This window comes from Canis aureus, chromosome 8 (assembly GCF_053574225.1).
Source record: "Canis aureus isolate CA01 chromosome 8, VMU_Caureus_v.1.0, whole genome shotgun sequence".
In the NCBI taxonomy this organism is placed as follows: domain Eukaryota; kingdom Metazoa; phylum Chordata; class Mammalia; order Carnivora; family Canidae; genus Canis; species Canis aureus.
In genome coordinates, this window is record NC_135618.1 from 22,865,927 (window position 1) to 22,883,206 (window position 17,280).

At 48.6% G+C, this 17,280-nt stretch overlaps 1 protein-coding gene and 1 long non-coding RNA gene across 4 annotated transcripts; one reads left to right on the forward strand and one right to left on the reverse strand.

Annotated features, from left to right (window-relative positions):
* Positions 1-6,265: 6,265 nt before the first annotated feature.
* On the reverse strand, positions 6,266-17,200 carry F3 (coagulation factor III, tissue factor). Of its 3 annotated transcripts, none has more exons than XM_077905500.1 (6): positions 17,002-17,187; positions 15,918-16,029; positions 11,498-11,688; positions 9,305-9,483; positions 8,602-8,749; positions 6,266-7,253 (listed from the first exon to the last, which is right to left on the reverse strand). In XM_077905500.1, exons 1-6 carry the CDS (start codon positions 17,099-17,101, stop codon positions 7,117-7,119), a joined length of 867 nt encoding a protein of 288 aa, XP_077761626.1. In that variant the 5' UTR covers positions 17,102-17,187; the 3' UTR covers positions 6,266-7,116. The 3 variants fall into 3 exon arrangements, with proteins under 3 accessions (XP_077761626.1, XP_077761625.1, XP_077761627.1); XM_077905499.1 differs by having other exon boundaries at positions 8,590-8,749; positions 17,002-17,185; XM_077905501.1 differs by lacking the exon at positions 8,602-8,749 and having other exon boundaries at positions 17,002-17,200.
* LOC144318486 (uncharacterized) lies at positions 12,574-15,729 on the forward strand. Its single transcript, XR_013384418.1, has 2 exons — positions 12,574-13,358; positions 15,224-15,729. It is a non-coding gene; the product is annotated as an uncharacterized LOC144318486 (long non-coding RNA).
* Positions 17,201-17,280: the final 80 nt, after the last annotated feature.

Consider the following 17,280-nt stretch of genomic DNA (forward strand, 5'->3'; position numbering starts at 1 on the left):
TTAAGATTTTATTTATTTATTCATAAATAAATAAATTCACACACACACACACACAGAGGCAGAGACACAGGCAAAAGGAAAAGCAGGCTCGATGCAGGGAGCCCGACGTGGGACTCGATCCCGGGACTCCAGGATCACTCCCTGGGCCTAAGGCGACGCTAAACCACTGAGCCACCCGGGCTGCCCAGAATTTTTTTTTAATTGCATCAGTATGAGATGATGGATGTAACTAAACCCATGGCGATAATCATTTCCCAACATAAGAAAATCAAACCAGCATGCTGCACGCCCTAAACTTATACAGCGACGTATATAAATGATTTCTCAATAAAATTGGGTGGTGGTGGGGCAGGCCTGTGTCTCTCTCCTTCTCTCTCTCTCTCTCTCTCTCTGTGTGTGTCTTTCATGAATAAATAAAATCTTAAAAATAAATTGGGGGGGAAGCAGCACAGATTTCTAGTTCAGTAAGCCTGAGGTCAGGGCTATAGATTTGCTTTTCTCACAGGCTCTCAGGTGATGCTAATGCTGCCGGCTTGGGGATCCCCGCCTTTGAGAGCCATTGGCTTAAGCTAACATTGGAGCAAAGCAGGGGGGGGGGGGACGCACTGGGTGGCTCAGACGGTGGCCTGTCTGCCTTTGGCTCGGGTCACGACCCGGTAGGCTCAGGATGGAGGCCCCGTGGCGGGGAGTCTGCTTCTCCTCGCCCTCTGCCCCTATTCATGTGCTTTCTCACTCACCCTGTGTCTTAAATAAATAAGTTACCTTAAAAAAAAAAAAAAAGGACAAAGCGCTGGTTTAGAAGTATCCAGCAAGAACACATTTCCCCAGGGGATCAGCTGTGCACACGCGGCTTCCCTTTAGAAGGAAATCGTGGGGCCCGGCTGTTGGGGGGGCGGATCTGGAGAACGTGGACAGCCGGTCGGGCACCGGGTAGAGCAAGCGGTACGGGTGGGGCTGGGGTGCCCGGGGAGGCCGGGCCAGCCCTGCGGACCCCGACCTGCTGCGGCCGGACTTAGGGCCGAGCAAGCCCCCTCTGCCTCCGCAGCAGCTGGTGAGGGAAGAGGGGGACTCCTGGTAAAACATTAAGACGCCGCACTGACACTTTGACTAAGTGAGCTTTAGGGTCCTGTTTGCAGCGGGAATGGTGGGATGGTGTCCTCTGGACGAGCCACCTGTGCTGCTTCTGCGGGGTGCCCCCCCCCCCCCCGCCTGCGGTCGTAGCTGATGCCCTGATGCCGGGCAGCGCGCCCTTCCTGGGTGCACAGGGCTGGCGCTCAGACAGCAGGTGCAAGGGGCTCCCGCAGCAACGGGGGGGGGGGGGGGGGGAGGGGCCCGCATCCTCCTCGCCCCCGGCTAGAGAGAGGGGACCTGGGGCCCGGGGGCGGCCCAGGGCATCGCCAGATCGCCCAGGAAGGTTCCTACCGGCCGGTGGAAAGGGCAACTCCATTAAAATGAAATCCAAGTGTTAGATGAAAATCACAACCGCAGCTGCACGGGCTGCGGAGGCCGTTAATGGGGGTGGGGGGGCAGGTGCCCCCGGGAGAAGGCGGCCGCGGGGGAGACCCCCGTGGACGGAGACAGCAGGTGAGCATCCCCTGCCTCTTCCTTGGAACTTCCGTGGATCCCCACGAAAGACGTGCCATCTCTGTTAGGACTCCCCGAGAGACCCGAGGGAGACCGATGGCACAGAGTCCCCCCTCTGCGGGTGCTGCAGGCCTGCAGCAGGGCAGCCGCCGGGGAGCTGCAGGGGAGCACGGGGAGGGCAGGCCGGCGGGACCGCGGCACCGACCCCCCCACCCCCACCCCCGCCGTGCACCTGCTCGCTTGCACCCCCGCCGCACCTTCACCTTCTCCTCCCTTAACTCAGCTCGGGAATCATTCTGGGGAAAGTTCTCTGCTAAGCCTGGTTCCGGATTAGCCAAAGTGACACAGTCGCCCTCCGGCCCAGGCCTTCTTGGAGGGTTGAGAACAGTACCCCTAAAAACATAATCTATGTTTTTACAAGGATAGCTATGCCCGCTGTGAGGACCATAGACTGCAGGGACCAGACAGCAAGGCCAGCGGGGAGGCTGCTGAAATAATCCAGTAGGAGATGAGAATGACCAGAATTAGTGCGATAGCCAAAGAGGAGGTAACTTTTGGAACTGGGGTCTTTTCTTAAAGATTTATTTATTTAGTCCAGAGAGAGAGTGAGAGCTAGTGTGAGCTGGAGTGGGCGAGGGTGTGTGTGTATGTGTGTGTGTGTGTGTGTGTGTGTGTGTGTGAGGCAGAGGGAGGGAGAGTAGACTCCCCGCTGAGCACAGACCCAGACTCAGGGCTTGATCCCTAAGGCCCGGAGGTCAAGACCTGATCTGGATGCTTAACTCTCTGGACCACCCTGGCATCCCTGGAACTGGGGTACTTTAAAGGTAGAGCTGACCCCTTTGCCGATGGATTGAATGGGAGAAAAAGAGAAGTCAGTGATGACACCAAGGGTTTTGGCTTGAGCCAGTGGTGGTTCTACTCACTGAAATGGGAAAGACCAGGGGGTGGGAGAAACAGGTTTTGGGATTGGGAGAAATTATAGATTCTTTTTGGCCAGGTTAAGATTGAGATGCCAATTAGACAGCCAGGTGGAGACGTTGTGTAAGTAGTTTGGTCTGCAGTGCAACTCGTTGGGAAGAGGCTGGGGGCTAAGATACACACTGGAAGTCATCTGTATACGGGCGATATGGGCATAGTGCATAATAGAGCGAGATGATTGACAGAGCGAGATGGTAAGAGCCATGGGCCTGGCTATCGTACCTGGGGAGTGATTATTGATAGGTGATAGATTGGGGCACTAAGGTAATCCAATATTTACAAGTTGATGGGGTCTAAGGAGTAGGAAGTGAGGAAGAAATCCAGAGGAGGGCTTCTACAAGGTCAAAGGAAGATTATTATTATTTTTAAAGATTTATTTATTTATTTATGATAGACAGAGAGAGAGAGAGAGAGAGTCAGAAACATAGGAGGAGAGAGAAGCAGGCTCCATGCCGAGAGCCTGATGCGGGACTCAATCCCGGGACTCCAGGATAGCGCCCTGGGCCAAAGGCAGGCACCAAACCGTTGAGCCACCCAGGGATCCCCGGAAGATTATTTTTTTAAGATAGAAAATAATACAGTATGTTTGTGTTGTGATAGGAATAATTGAATAGAAAAGAAAAACTAAACAGTGCCGGCAAGCAGGGATAATTTCAGAGCAAAATCAGTAACTGAGAGAGCACGAATGTGGAAGTTACTTTACGATGTAAGCATTTCCTATTATAAGCTCACATTGCAGGCGCCTTCCTCCTCTATGTTTATATTCCATGGTCAGTGCTTGCACTGCATCTGTGAGGGTACTTTTGACAGCAAGTTGAAAAAGTCAAGAAAGCCTGAGTCAAAGACAATCCAGTGGCTTATATCCTGTGGAAAGTCGATGGGTAGGGAGAACTTCACACAAGGTTTGATCCAGTAGCTTGGTGACTTAGTTTCCTTCCCTCACTCTGCACTGCTCTCCAGTATGTTAGCTCCAGTTGAGGTTGGCTCCATCTGTGGTTTCGAGATAACTGCCGGCAGCTCTGGGGGCCAGATGATCCTTCACTATATTCATCAAGAAAGAGCATCCCAACATTCCCAGAAAGAGCCCTGAGACTCACCTTTCCTAGATGAGGTTAGGTCATGTGCCTAAACCAACTTCTGCAGTCACGAGGAAGGAATGTACTGACTGGCAAAGCCAGAAACACCTAGATTCCCAGGTGAAAAGCAGGGGCTGTGGGTAGGGGAACAAGTGTCCGCTATAAGCTTCTGAATGAAAGTCACATGGCAACAGTAACAAACCTCAGGCAACCACTGGAGAAGAAAGAACACCTGCTAAATACACATGTTCTGGAACAGGGAAGAATTACATTTGGGAGTGAATTTATTTCCTATTTCGTGGACAGGGATGATTGTGCCTTCGTTTATTTAAGAGGCAGGAACTTAGATTATAAGCCGTCAGCTGTAACTAGGGTAAAACGTCTTTGGATTTCACAAGTATTAATTTCTTGTATGTAAGTCAAAGTGCATCAATAATTTAGGATGGTAAAAACCTATTTTCAAAGCCTGAAAGTTTGTTTACTGACAGTTGGCCTGATGATACTTTAAGGGCCTGGATAAGTAATGAAGTACGACTTGGCCCTCCGGAGGGCAGCCAGCAATTACCAGTAGCCTTTTCTGCTCCCAGTGCCGAGGATGGCATTGGTTTGGGCAGTGGATGTTCTGTTTCAGCGATAAGGACAGGTGGGGAAACCTGGTGGTGGGGGGTGGTGGTGGTGGTGGTGGAGGTGAAGGGGTGGTGTTGAGGGGGTGGGGAGTGGGGGAGGTGGGGGGGTGGTGATGGGGTCAACATGTGCAGTCCGAAGCCTCCGATGAGTGCACGTGGCCTCATTTGGACCTGCCAGGAATTCCTTGCCCGTGAACCCCCAGATCCCGGCTGCTACCCAGATCAGCTCTCACTCGGCCACTACCGCCTTTAGGGGGTCCCCTCCAATTCCTCCCATTGAGAGGCCCGGAGCCACGAAACCCTGGAATCATTCCCGGCAGGGCAAGAGCAGCCTGGTGGAAGGAAACACGCAGTCAGATGCCCTCCTGGGACCTGTGGCCCCCCTGCCCCAGATCCTGGTCCCCCGGGGGTCAGGGACTGGGGGGAGCCCAGAGCTCACTTAGCGCGGGCTGTGGCCGACTCTGCCGCAGAGGGAAGCCTCCGTTGGGCGCGGCCTCTCGGGCGCCGGTGCAGCTGCCTCGGGCCAGCAACCCAGCAAACTAACCCGGCAAACCTCGGTCTGCTTTCCTTTAGGTCTCCAAAGTTTCTGCCGTTTTTCTCCTTTCTGGCTCCCGTTTTTCCAGGGACGGCAAAGGATTGTTTTCCCTGTTCTTCTAGAGAACGTGATGTTCTATCAAATAAAACATGCTTTAGAGTTTTAGTGGGAATGCTTCGAGTTCTCGGAGCAAAGGAATAGATGGACTTGAAATGTATGAACAGCTGGACAGTGAACTCATTCTTCCCTTATTTTAAGTGCTTGGTCCGTGTGTCCATGGGGTGGGGTGGGGTGGTGAGGGGTGGGGGGCACTTCCAGGTGGCTGAGCTGTCTGGATGCTCTTCCTAGACTGCACGGGCCCAGCCTTTCCCAGTAGGAGGCAAGCACGGTTGTGGCCCGACTAGGTGCCAGGAGCCTCATTTCTCTCTAGTTAGAATCCTCTTTCAATACTTTTGTGAGATCAAGACGGTTCTGCTGTATTTTATTCGTATTTGAATGGTGGACTATGTCTATGCTCTAGAGGGAAGTAATATAGTCAACTGGGACTCGGCCATGAGCAGGAGCCTACTGGTCGGGTCTTCAAAGGGCCATAAACATGAGCCAGACCCAGTCCTACCCATGAGTTGCTCTCAATTTAGTTTGCTTTTTTCATTTTAAAGATGGATAGATTTTTTTTATTTATTTATTTATTTATTTATTTATTTATTTATTTATTTATAAATAAAATAAAGACACACACACACACACACAGAGGCAGAGACATAGGCAGGGGGAGAAGCAGGGCTCCATCCGGGGACTTTGGGATCATGCCCTGAGCTGAGCCTCAACTGCTGAGCCACCCAGGCGTCCCAATCTAGTTTGCTTTTAATGAATTCTAGGGAGCCTCCACTTCTCTCTCTCTCTCTTATATTGCTCTTTTATCTGATTTTCTTTCAAGATGATAGTCCAAAGAATCTTTCCTTTCTCTTTTCCAGTCTTCATCTGCAACTCAAACTAATGCCAATAGGAAATAGTTGCCCCCTCTAAAACTGCAATAGACTGTATAATTTTCTCCCGACCTGGGGTACCATGTAGCCCTGCCATTGCTGTGTGACTGGTGGTGCCTCCCTGTAGGCAGAATATTGTCACGCGTGGTCAGGTGTCTTGCCCAGGGCAGTGGCATGTGAGCAGAAGTTTTAAGAGGTGTCTCAAAGCTTGAAGGCATGGCTGCCGTTGTGACTAGTTATTTGCTTTTCCCTCTGCCCTGACCCAAAGAGTCTTCCCCTTTGGTTTGGGTCCTAGAATGAGAACATAATTAAGAAGACTTGCAGTCAACTCGCAGTCATCAAACTAATGTAAGTGAGAATTCAAGATAATGTGGTGGGGAGCCACTGAGAGTTTTTGGGTCATTTGTTCCTGCAGCAGGGCCAACTAATACAAAGACCAAACCATAAATAACAAAATGGAAGATATAATAAATACGATAGTCACAATTCCCAGTCACCTTTATTTATATATAAAAGTATATTAAATAAATTATCTCAATATATACAAACAGAACAATATTACTTCTATAAATAGAAAATCCCCACGTATAAAACCTTTTATAAAATTATATAAATATATACAATATGGACCATAAAAGCTTGTAGTACCGTAAATCATCACCTCTATATGGTGTGTGTATAGTAGTCTTATAAAAATAGAGTTAGCTGTCAAGTGCTTAATCCACAGCATCTGAGTCAGTTAAAGTGCTAAACTGTAAGGCACTTTAGGAAATGTGCCTCAAAACAGAAGTCTTCTGCATTGAACACATTCAAAGTTTGCCAATTGTTTTGAACCTCCAAAAGAACTCAAAAAAGAAGAACCTAAATACCATATATCACAAAACAATGTTATATGTTAGAAGAGTCCACCCAATTTCCATTTTACTCTCCCACATGATTTGAAGTCACCTCAAAAGTTTTCCAAACACCTACCCAGGATTTCTTAAACCTTTTGTTCATTTGTTTTTGATTAGACAACCTGGTTTCATTTGGGGTGCAGAATATACATTCTAAAACATGGTATGTGCAAAAAGTACCATAGTGTTAAAATAGAAATTTTAAAAACTTGGACTGGGTTGTACGTTCATTACATTCCAAAGTGTCTAATGCTGCTGCCGAAACCAGAATGCTAATCATGAGAACAGGTCCCATAAAGAGCTTTCTGTGAGCCCAAGCTGTCTCCGGGCTCCAAAATACTCATTTGTGTTTCTATATATTCTATTCTCTAAAAAGTTCTTGGTCACAGTGCAACATAAACTTTGTCGCAGTTGGCAGCTCCAAGGGCACCTTCTTTATGCAGCATTGAGCGGGGTGCTCTCCTTCCTGCTTTGCCTTGCTCGCACCTTCCTGCACTTGTACAGAGACACAGACAGGATGATGGTGAAGATGATGACCACGAGCACCACAATTCCAATGACGAGGAACATTTCTGAAAAACAAAAGGTAGAGTCAACTTCAACTTTGAGAGCTTCCCCTTTATCAGTGGGCAAAACTGAGAGCACAACCCCAAATTACACTAGCCTGCTTTAGCTTAATTTAAAATTTCCTTCCTTCCACTCTTTCCAACACAACAGACTTTGATTAGGAAAGAATTGGCCAAAGCCTAGATGTTTAAGGGCAGTTGACAGTGGTGAAAATCATTTAATGGGCTATTTAATAAACTGGATAATGTTCACAGCCTGGAAATGGTACACGTAAATGGGAGCAGGAACAGCTGTTAGAGCAAGTGGCTAAAAATAATGCTGCGTTTGGTGGCCCGGATGATAATACGGTAGAAGACCAAGGATCAGTGCAAACAGCGAGGCACTGAGTGCTAGCAGGGTTCCCGTGAAGGAGAGATGATGGTTGGTTGGGGTGCCAAGAAGGCTTCCTGGTGGAGGTGGCATTTGAAATGGTTCTCAAGGACACATTTCAGTAGATGGTGAAGAGGCAGGGAGGCAGTGATCTGGGTGTGTGTGGAGACAGGCAGTGGAGCTCCAGTTGGCTTGAGGGAGACGGCTGTGAGGACTGTGGCTCCGATGGCCCAAAGGGGTGCAGGACCAGAAGTAGAGCCATCACAGTCAACCAATAGGAGAGAATTTATCTAAAAGTGTTTTTAAATTTTCAAATCTTGTCTCAGCATGGAGTTATCCGGGGACTCTTTTGTTCCCTGGATGTCCTCAGAGTACTTTGCTTATAAAGCCCGGAGGGAGACTCAGGCTTTCAGCTTCACTGGATGAATCTGAGCCCCTGCAGCATTTCCAGGTAGGAATCACTCCTCACAAGGGGCCTGGGCCCCGAGTGTGCACACATGTGGGCGAGGGTATATCTGATACACTCAATCTCTTCCCTTCAGGGGTTAGACTTTCTGTCTTCTGTGACAACAGCCCATGGTGGATCCCCACAAATGTCTATTCGGTGCTGCTACAGCTGGTCCAGAAACTCCCCCATAACTCCCAGGATCAGAATTTAAGTATGAAAAAATATCCAGAGAAATCTGTGATTTAATGCTAAATCCTGAACATGCACCATGTGTCCAGTGCTCAGCCGAGGGCTTGGCCCAGGATAGGTGCTCAAGAAAACACTAGCTAAGACAAGGGAATGACACAGAAACATTTCCAAATGCCTAAAATTGTAAGAGTACCCCCCAACAACACAACACAAACAACAACAACAAAAACAAGGCTGTTTCTCCCTGAACAAAAGTACACCCTGGTTCTGAGGGTGGAGCCGGTGTTCCGGAAGGTATCCATGCCTCCCAGATGAATGATGGTAGAGCCACTCACCTCTGAACATACCTTTCTCGTGGCTGGTGCACTCAATGGGACTTTCTGGACTCTTTTGGTTAGCTTTCCGTGATGGAATCCCTGCTTGAACACTGAAACAGTAGTTTTGTCCTTCATCCACATCAATCAAAAACTCATTAGTGTTTGTCTTGGCTGTTTTCTGTTAAAAGACGAAGAGTTCTTAATTCACCTGGGCTCAGAGTGAATTCCTTCCCCTTTGCTAAGTCATTGTGAAGGTAAAAGCCTGCAGGGACACACCTGACATATAAAGGATTAGAAGTGACTTGGCTGATCTGTTCCCCCTGCTAACTGCTACGGATGCTTCTTCCAAGACCAAAAATATCCAATTTAGGCACATCCAGCCCAATTTAGCTCCTAAATTGGAAGAAGATATTTGCAATAAAGGAAAAAAGGAAAGAAACATTTCATCATTGAATGGAAAACCGATTTTGTCTCCAGGACCCTCCAGAGAGGAAGGAATGGGAGAGCCGGCAGGAGCCTTAGAGATGACCCAGTTCAGTCCTTGGCGGAGGAGCCTGAGTATCGGAGGGGCCGCACCCCGTCACAGGTAGTGCCCCCCGCCCCCCGCCCCACCACCACGCTGCCCTCTCACCCACTCCATTCTGGCATTTTTGAATTGAGGGAGGAAGTGGGCTGTAAAGTCAGAGATCCACAATTTAAAACAAGTCATAAAAGCAAATGAAAGAATCCTCACCTTTCCTGTACTTGAAGCTTTCCAGTAATAAAGTGTGTAACTTAAGTCCTTGCCGAAAACATCCCGGAGGCTTAGAAATGTGCCGTTCACCTTGACCAAAGTGCGTGCATCTTGTACGATCACATTCAGTTCTGTGCCAACTTGTTTGAAACTCTGAATTGTTGGCTGTCCGAGCTTTGCTACAACATAGAAAATGAGCTCTGATGGAACCAAAAATTCTATGCCAAGTAGAATTCCATTAGTTCCCGAGACAACCCGGTCATCCCTCGTGAACCCCTGCATCGAATCAGCTCACTTAGCAGTAGTAAGCTAAGTGGCTCCCGAGCCAAACCCCGAGGCTTCCCAGGGCACATAAAACAGAGCCATAGACGGAATTTTAAATTTCCTTGTATTCACGTTAGAAAATGTAAAGAGGAACAGCTGAAATTACTTTTATATTATTTATTTTATTTTTATTTTTAAAAATATTTTATTTATTTATTCATGAGAATACACAGAGAGAGAGAGAGGCAGAGACACAGGCAGAGGGAGAAGCAGGCTCCATGCAGGGAGCCCGATGTGGGACTCTAGGATCACACCCTGGGCTGAAGGTGGCGCTAAACCGCTGAGCTACCCAGGCTGCCCTGAAATTACTTTTAATAATACATTTTGTTTAACCTCAAATAGCAAAATATGATCATTTAACATGTAATCCATATAAAAATTTTTGGAGATATTTTTCAAAATCCACTATATATTTTATACCTATATAGCCTCAGCCATAGTTCAAGTGCTCCAGAGCCACATGTGGTAGTGGCTGTCATATTAAACAATACAGTTGTATGAGATTCCATATTTTAGATACAATAAATTAGGGGATGTGGGAAAGACTGGGCTGTGCCCTTGGTACCTCAAGAACCACTGGGTCTCTGCAATGGCTCAGTCGTCTGCTGAGCTTAGGCCGCATGACAGTAGATTAAATCCCAGTAGCTCAACATGAATTACACACAAATGTGTGTGTGTGTGTGTGTGATGAGAGCACATGCAAAATTACTATATAAAATATTTTGTCTTACACCATGAAAGGATTTGAAATGGCTTACAAAAACCTCAAGAACTATAAAAGGAACTCCTGAGGATACGACCAAAGCGGGTGTGAGTATCACCAATCCTGCACGGTCCCTGAGGGTGGCTGAGTGCCACGGGAGACACACAAGTGAAGGCCACAGAGGAGTGTGAAGACAGGCTCTGGCCCACAGGGGCTCAGGGAAGGCAGATGGATTTACATGGGGTTAGGCTGCTTCCTATTTCCACCCCTCAAAGTAGACGGTGGAGGGGAAAGGTGGCGGACGGCGCCGGGCCTCTCCCCCCTGCCCGGAGAAAGGTGCTCTCTCAGTGGCCCCCAGAGGGTAAGGACTAGGCACTGGTCAAACTTTCATTCACACACTTTCATTCCAACCTTTCGTTCTCTTCTGAAAAGAGCAGCTGATTTCACTCTTCTTAACGTGCTACATTTGTTAAAAATACCTAGTTCAGAACCATTGTCCAGGCCAGAAAAAAACCTCACATTTAAATCCACTTGGCAGGAGTCCTCTGCATTCCCTTTCTAGATGCTAAAGTCAGCTTACTGGGGCGAAGGTTAGGGAGGGAAGCATTCCTCATTTTCAAAGCCAGCATGAAGGAGGCAGGCCGGGGGCTGGCCAGGCAAGTGTGGGCACATCACGGCGTCACGGGACTCCGAGCGTGGTCAGGTGATTTGAAGAGGCCGGCAAGCCTGATCGTGGACTTAGAGGGAGACTGGACCTACCCCACAGATTTGTGACTGTGGAAACCCTAACCTGGGACTTCTGGGCTCACGATGGAAGAGAATATTCAGGAGATTTATGTGCGTCTGTAATATTATGTGCTCCTAGATATCCGTGGGGGCAATGCTGACTCTCCGGCTTTGGTGGATTCCTACCCCCCTGCCCCTCATGCAGCCAGTTCCTGGGAGGGCCTGGGGACAGACGGCTGGAGAAGGTTACTCCGGGTCACCGTTAGCAACTGCACAGTTTACGTTCTGTGAACCTCCTACCATGCAGCAGGAATGAGCCAAGAGGGCTGTGGCATTTACCAATTTCTGAGAAAGAGCATGTGTTTTCCTTATGTAATAGGCCCTAAGAGTCACAAAAATATTCAGACCAAGAATGCAAGGTTATTACAAAGAGTACTTACTCTCTATGTAAGGTATGAACTCTGGGGAGTTTGTAAATGGAGGCTCCCCAGAGTAGTCAGTGGCATCGGCTGGGTAGGAAAAGACCCGTGCCTGGTATGTCTGATGCACGTCATTCACAATTTCATCGGTGAGGTCACACTCCGTGTCTGTGGTGTAGAAGCATTTGCTTTTCCAATTTCCTAGTCTAGGGCTAAAGGAAGGAAGGAAGAGGCATGAAACATCATGATTTGCATCGGAGGCAGATTGCTCTCTGGCTGTGGCACTGTGTTATGCTAACAGCACCCACACGCAGTCTGCACGGGCATTTGCTATGCTGAGCACTCTGGGGGTGTCTGAGTCTTCACAGCAAGCTGGGAATGGCTCTGTAATTACTCGGTTTTCATAGATAAGGCAAGGTGACAATGGGTGACCAGCTCAAAGTCACACAGCAGGACTCTGAGCCAGCCAGCAGTTTGCCTGCTTGGGTCTGTGCTCTCGACCATTTGTTAAATACCTTTTTTTTTAAGATGTTACTGATTTCAGAGAGAGAAAGAACAAGCAGGGGAAGGGGCAGAAGGAGAGGGAGAGGTAGGCTCCCTGCTGAGCAGGAAGACCCCAAGACTGTGACCTGAGCCCAAGGCAGAAGCGCAACTGACTGAGCCCCCCAGACCCCCCAGATATCTTTCTTAAAATGTAAACAATTCGTTATGGTTACATGGGAGAGAGAGCAATTTTCCATCAAGACCCAATTATTTGCTATAGTCTACTTATTATAACACTCTTACACACTTATTTTTTTTAAGATTTTACTTAGAGGGACAGAGAGTATGAGTATGATTCGGGGTAGGGGCAGAGGGAGAGGGAGAGAATCCCAAACAGACTCCACACCAAGCGAGGAGCCCGATGTGGGGCACGATCTCATGTCCTGGAGATCATGACCTGAGCTAAAATTAAGCGTTGGATGCTCAACTGACTGAGCCACCCAAGAGCCCCTATTTCAACATGTTTTTATCACATTCTATATTCTATGTGGAACATAGTCAATGTAGTAATAATGGAATCTACATAAATAATACATTCCATATATTACATTTGATTGTGATCGTGATTAGTGTGGTTATTTATCACTGAATCTACTATATGCTGGCTACTATACAGAGCCCTTTACACAGGTTACTTCATTTGCTATAATCCTTCCAAGAAGTTATTGGATCTTTTTCACACAGGCTCAGAACCACTAAGTAACTTGTACAAGGTCACGTAGCTAATGAGGTGAGAGCTGAGTCTGTCTGTCTCATTATGCTGCCTGCCTCCCTCACTTCTGCTGGATGCGAATACAGCCCACCAAAGATGATCACGTAACAATACAGGTGGGATCTAACAGTCCGAGAGACAAAGAGGCTAAGGCAGATCTTTCTTTTGAGAGACATCATTGAAGAAGAAACAGTTTAAGGAACTGCTAACCACGAAACTAAAAGACCAAAACGTCTGTAGATGAGTGTCCCTGCCACTGAATCCATACGTTTCTGTCCCACATAAATTGACAGCCACACTGCTCTTTCCTTCAGCATCGCAGACCACCAGAGAGCCCTGCCCATCATTCAAGACCATGCTCCAATCCCACTTTCTCCAGGAATCTCCAGATCTTCTTTCTCAGAATTGGCCTCTCCCTTCCCTGTGCCCATAGCTCCACTGAAGCACTTACTTCGAACTTGGTACCGGGGTCCATCCCTTGTGCGCTCCCCCCTTAAGCAGCAGGGCTTAACAGGGGGCCCACATAGCCAGACCTTGCTGATTGCTAGGTGGTTTGCACTTTCGGGTTGAATTGGGGAAAATGAGCTGCCATATGGATTCAACTGTCTCAGTTCACACGTAAGAGCCGTAAGTACATATTGTAGAAAATCTGAACTAAATTATCGTGGGTGAGGGCGTATAGGCAACCATACTCTTTGTTCTAAAATTCACAAACTGAGACTGATAGAGAAATATCTTGCTTTCTTAGATTTCTCTGACTTTCTGTGATAAGAGAGGCTTTCTTAATCCCAGAATGACCAAAATGCATCTTTAATATTTATATCACTTCTATTCTAAAAAGTGAGTGAGAACATGACGCGTCTTCTCTATCGCTATGGCACACATGTTGTTCAGATTAACAGGGGAAAGCCTGCTGGGCTCTGTGGCCGCATTCCATCTGAGATAGGTATTCGGTTCCTCCCAGCTCACACATAGAAATCACAGCTAACTTTCTCTGGTGAAAGTTAGCACAAGCACCTAGGTCCCCTCAAGTAGTCAAGTCCTGTGAACAGGTAATGAAGGGGGCAGTTCTGTACCAAATTCCTCTAAATGCAATTGTCAGCATCAACATTTTAAAAGGCTTCAAGCTTCCTCTAGGTACTGCAAAACCTCCTAATTTGGAAATAATAAATGTGCCACTTGAATTACTAAGAAATTCCAGCAGAAGCCAGATTCACCAATTTAGGAGCAGGTTGTTTTCTAGAAGCTTTGGAAGTTTACTTAAAGAATTCAGAACATTTCCATAGAATCTGTGTTACAGGTGATGTTTGGGTGCTAAGAGCCAATAGCACTTCCCAACTACCACTGAAAACTTTCCATGGGGGAAAAAGGCAGTTGGCGCTCCAAGCAGGGGCTCCAGGCAGAGCAGTGGCGCCCTGTGGGTGGAGACAGGCTGGTAGTGAGTGTGGATGTGTGAAGAAGAGCAGCAGGTTAAAAAGGTTTCTCTAGGGTCGGAAAACCAGGAGGGAAGAAGCCCACAGAGGAGACGCAGTGGGGATGGCCTTCCTTCCTCCTCCCAGCTTTGGGGCCTCACATCAGACTGGGGCAGACCCACCAAAGCAGGTGATGGGGAGACCCCAGTTCCAGACCTGGCTGGGCACTCACTACCAGGGCAGTCACGAATAAATCCCTCACCTTCCCCGGGCAAGTTTCCTCTTCCCTAATAAGACTGCCATGGTCCTTTTCACCCAAGAATTGTATTTACCCATAGGGAGGCTGAAGAAGAGTGCCGGTTCCTGCAGGGCAGGGGTGCAGAAGTGCCCACAGGTTCTCTAGTGCAGGAGGTAAGAGTGTGGGAGGTCAGGCTCTTGGCAGGAACCCCTCATCCCCATCTGCAGGCCCCTCCAAACTGCAGCTCTGCTAGGATGTGTGCACATCAGGGCACGTGTTCACTGAAATAGCGGCAGCCTTGGAAAGTCTGAGAACTTAGAGTTCACAGAGGCTTATGTTTAAAAATCAGATCGGTCATAAATGTTGCCACGTATTCACCAAACATAAGATTGCGTATATTTAGGAATAAGCATTCCTCCGGAAGTCATATTTTCATTATCCAGAAGGAAGACGTTTTACTAAGGTAAATTTCAGTTCTGCATCAGAGGAATTAATTACTAATTCTCAATTAGTGGAATCTGAATGGACAAGTTTGACAATAAGCATAATTATTACCTGGGGGTTATGAAACTCCTGTGTGAAACTCTATCTATACATGAATGCACACAAACACACAAATTCTCCTCCCCGTTTATCAAGAGTCGTCATGAAGTTCGTTTTGAAAAACAAGGACATGCACCTAAAAGACCCACTCGTACTTAGGAGTTATGTTCCTAATAGTATATAAAAGGCTTGCCACAAGCTGAAACAAAACAGCAAAACACCTTGAATTTTTAGCCAGTGACTCTACTGTGCCTTTAATTAGTGTTCATTTCCACAGCAGCTCTTCTCTGTTTTATAAGGTCTCTAGCAAGCCTCCTAGAACATCCCAGAAACCAGAAACTCACCAAGACTATGGGGAAAACCGTCAAGGAAGACAGGTGGCACACGACTGACATTCAGACCGAAAATGCCCAATCACCAGCTCCTGGGAGAGCTGTCAGTCGGAGAGGAGGATGGATGAGGAGTATTTCTTCGGGGCTTAGTGAGTCACAAATTTGATCTCCTCCGAGATCATGTATGCAACTGAATTGGACTCCGGGTCCAAAGATTAGTGAATCAAACACTGCTTTAGGGCAATGTATACATTTGTACTCCTCCCTGCTCCCTCCGCAACATGTTAGATCTGGCTCACTGTCTAGACAGTTAACCAGGAAAAAGACATGGGGTTGGTTAGCATCGATTAAGAACACGATCTTCCAATGCTGCCACAGACTGCTCTGGAAGGTTCACTGACACCCAGCTGGGACTCCACTTACGAATTTTCCCATCACCTCTAAAAACCAAGTAAAGCATTCTATCAGTTTAAGTTGTGGCAATGTTGCAGGCTTCCTAGAGTATGGCTCTGGCCAGCAAATTACCACGAATGCCCTCTTTGTCACCTGTTAAATACTCTCATCTATTAATCCGTTTTAAAGACATTTGTATTCAGCACAGGGAAGTGGAAACATCAAAAACCTGATTCTTCTTCTTTTTTTTTTTTTGTACCTAGCTTACCTTATCTGAACAGTGTAGACATGATTGATGGGTTTGGGTTCCCACTCCAAAATTGTCTTGAAATTAGTTGATTTCCAAGTTAAATTATATGCTACGACTACATCTGCAGTGCCTTTAAACAATAGAGAAACAACTATTATTAAATGAACTCAGCACATGATTTCATGTTGATGGTATAAAACATCTCACTCCCCCAACATCACCATAAACCTCATTTTTTTTTCTAACTGCAAAACTACGTTTTTCTTAATTTTCGGAATTAAATTCTCTGAATTTCCTCATGGCAAGATCGACCTTGCAATCTAAAAAAAACCAACAGAAAACAAAACAAACAAAAAACAGGCAAGGATCTCCATCCAAGTCCTTGTTTGAAATCATCCATAGGCGGGAAGCCCTGATGTAATCCGACCTAGAAGCACAGCTCAGGAGCCGGCAGCCTCCGGGAAAGTCTAAGGCCAGCCCAGTGAGTGTGGCCTCACCGGGGAAGGCCGGGGAAGGGGGGCTGGGGTAAGTTCTGGAAAAAGGCAGACCCTACACGTGTGAGAGAGGTCAGGGCTGCAAACCGTAAGCCAGCCAAATCTTGACTTTGTCCATTTTCTTTGTAACACGTCGCTCTACGGAAGCTTTCGGGCAGCCAAGCCGCAGCGAGGCCTGTCGCACGGCCGGCTGGTCCCTGGGTCCCGGTGGGATGCTGTGCGGCTCGGCCCCGCCGGTCACAGTCCCCGCGGTGCCCGCGGGCCGAGCCGGCCTAGGAGCCTGCACCACCTGCGCTGCGCCCCGGCCCGAGCGCGCACTTTTGCAACAGGGGTCGCCTCTAACCCGCTCTAAAACAAAGACGTTCTAGAAGAGCCCACGAGGGCCGCTCCTCATCACGGAAGGTGCACGTGCAGCGAAGGGCCACAGCAGCACGGCGCGCTGCCCCGGGCGGGGCAGGTCTCCGTCCATCACCTCCAAGGTCGCGGTCACCTTCCCCGCCCGTAACGCGAGCCCGGGGGCTGAGAGCGCCGCGGCGGGCACCTGCGGGCACCTGCGGGCACCTGCGGGCAGCTCGCGCGCCCCCTGCCCCGGGCGGGGCGCCACTCACCTGAGGCCCCGGCCACCTGCAGGAGGGCCCAGGCGAGCAGGAGCAGCCGAGCGGCGGCAGCCTCGGCGCGCGGCCCCCGGGGGCGGGCGCGGGTCTTCATGGCCCGGCGGGCGCTCGCTCGCTCGCTGGCAGGACGGCGTCGCGCCCCGAGGCCTGCGGAGGTCGGGCTGGAGCGCCGCGGGGCAGCGGGTGTCGGCGGGAGGGGCGCGGGGAGCCCCGAGTCTGGGGGAGCCCGCGCCCGGCGCGCTTTAAGGAGCCTCGGGCCGCCCGCCGCTCCGC

Bases quoted from the DNA above. Each gene is read 5' to 3' on its own strand.
- F3 (XM_077905499.1), bottom strand. From the start codon at position 17,101: ATGAAGACCCGCGCCCGCCCCCGGGGGCCGCGCGCCGAGGCTGCCGCC. The intron at 16,030-17,001 runs GTGAGTGGCGCC...TATTGTTTAAAG, and splicing joins GCAGGTGGCCGGGGCCTCAG to GCACTGCAGATGTAGTCGTA. The intron at 9,484-11,497 runs GTAAGTACTCTT...TCTATGTTGTAG, and splicing joins GTTCATACCTTACATAGAGA to CAAAGCTCGGACAGCCAACA.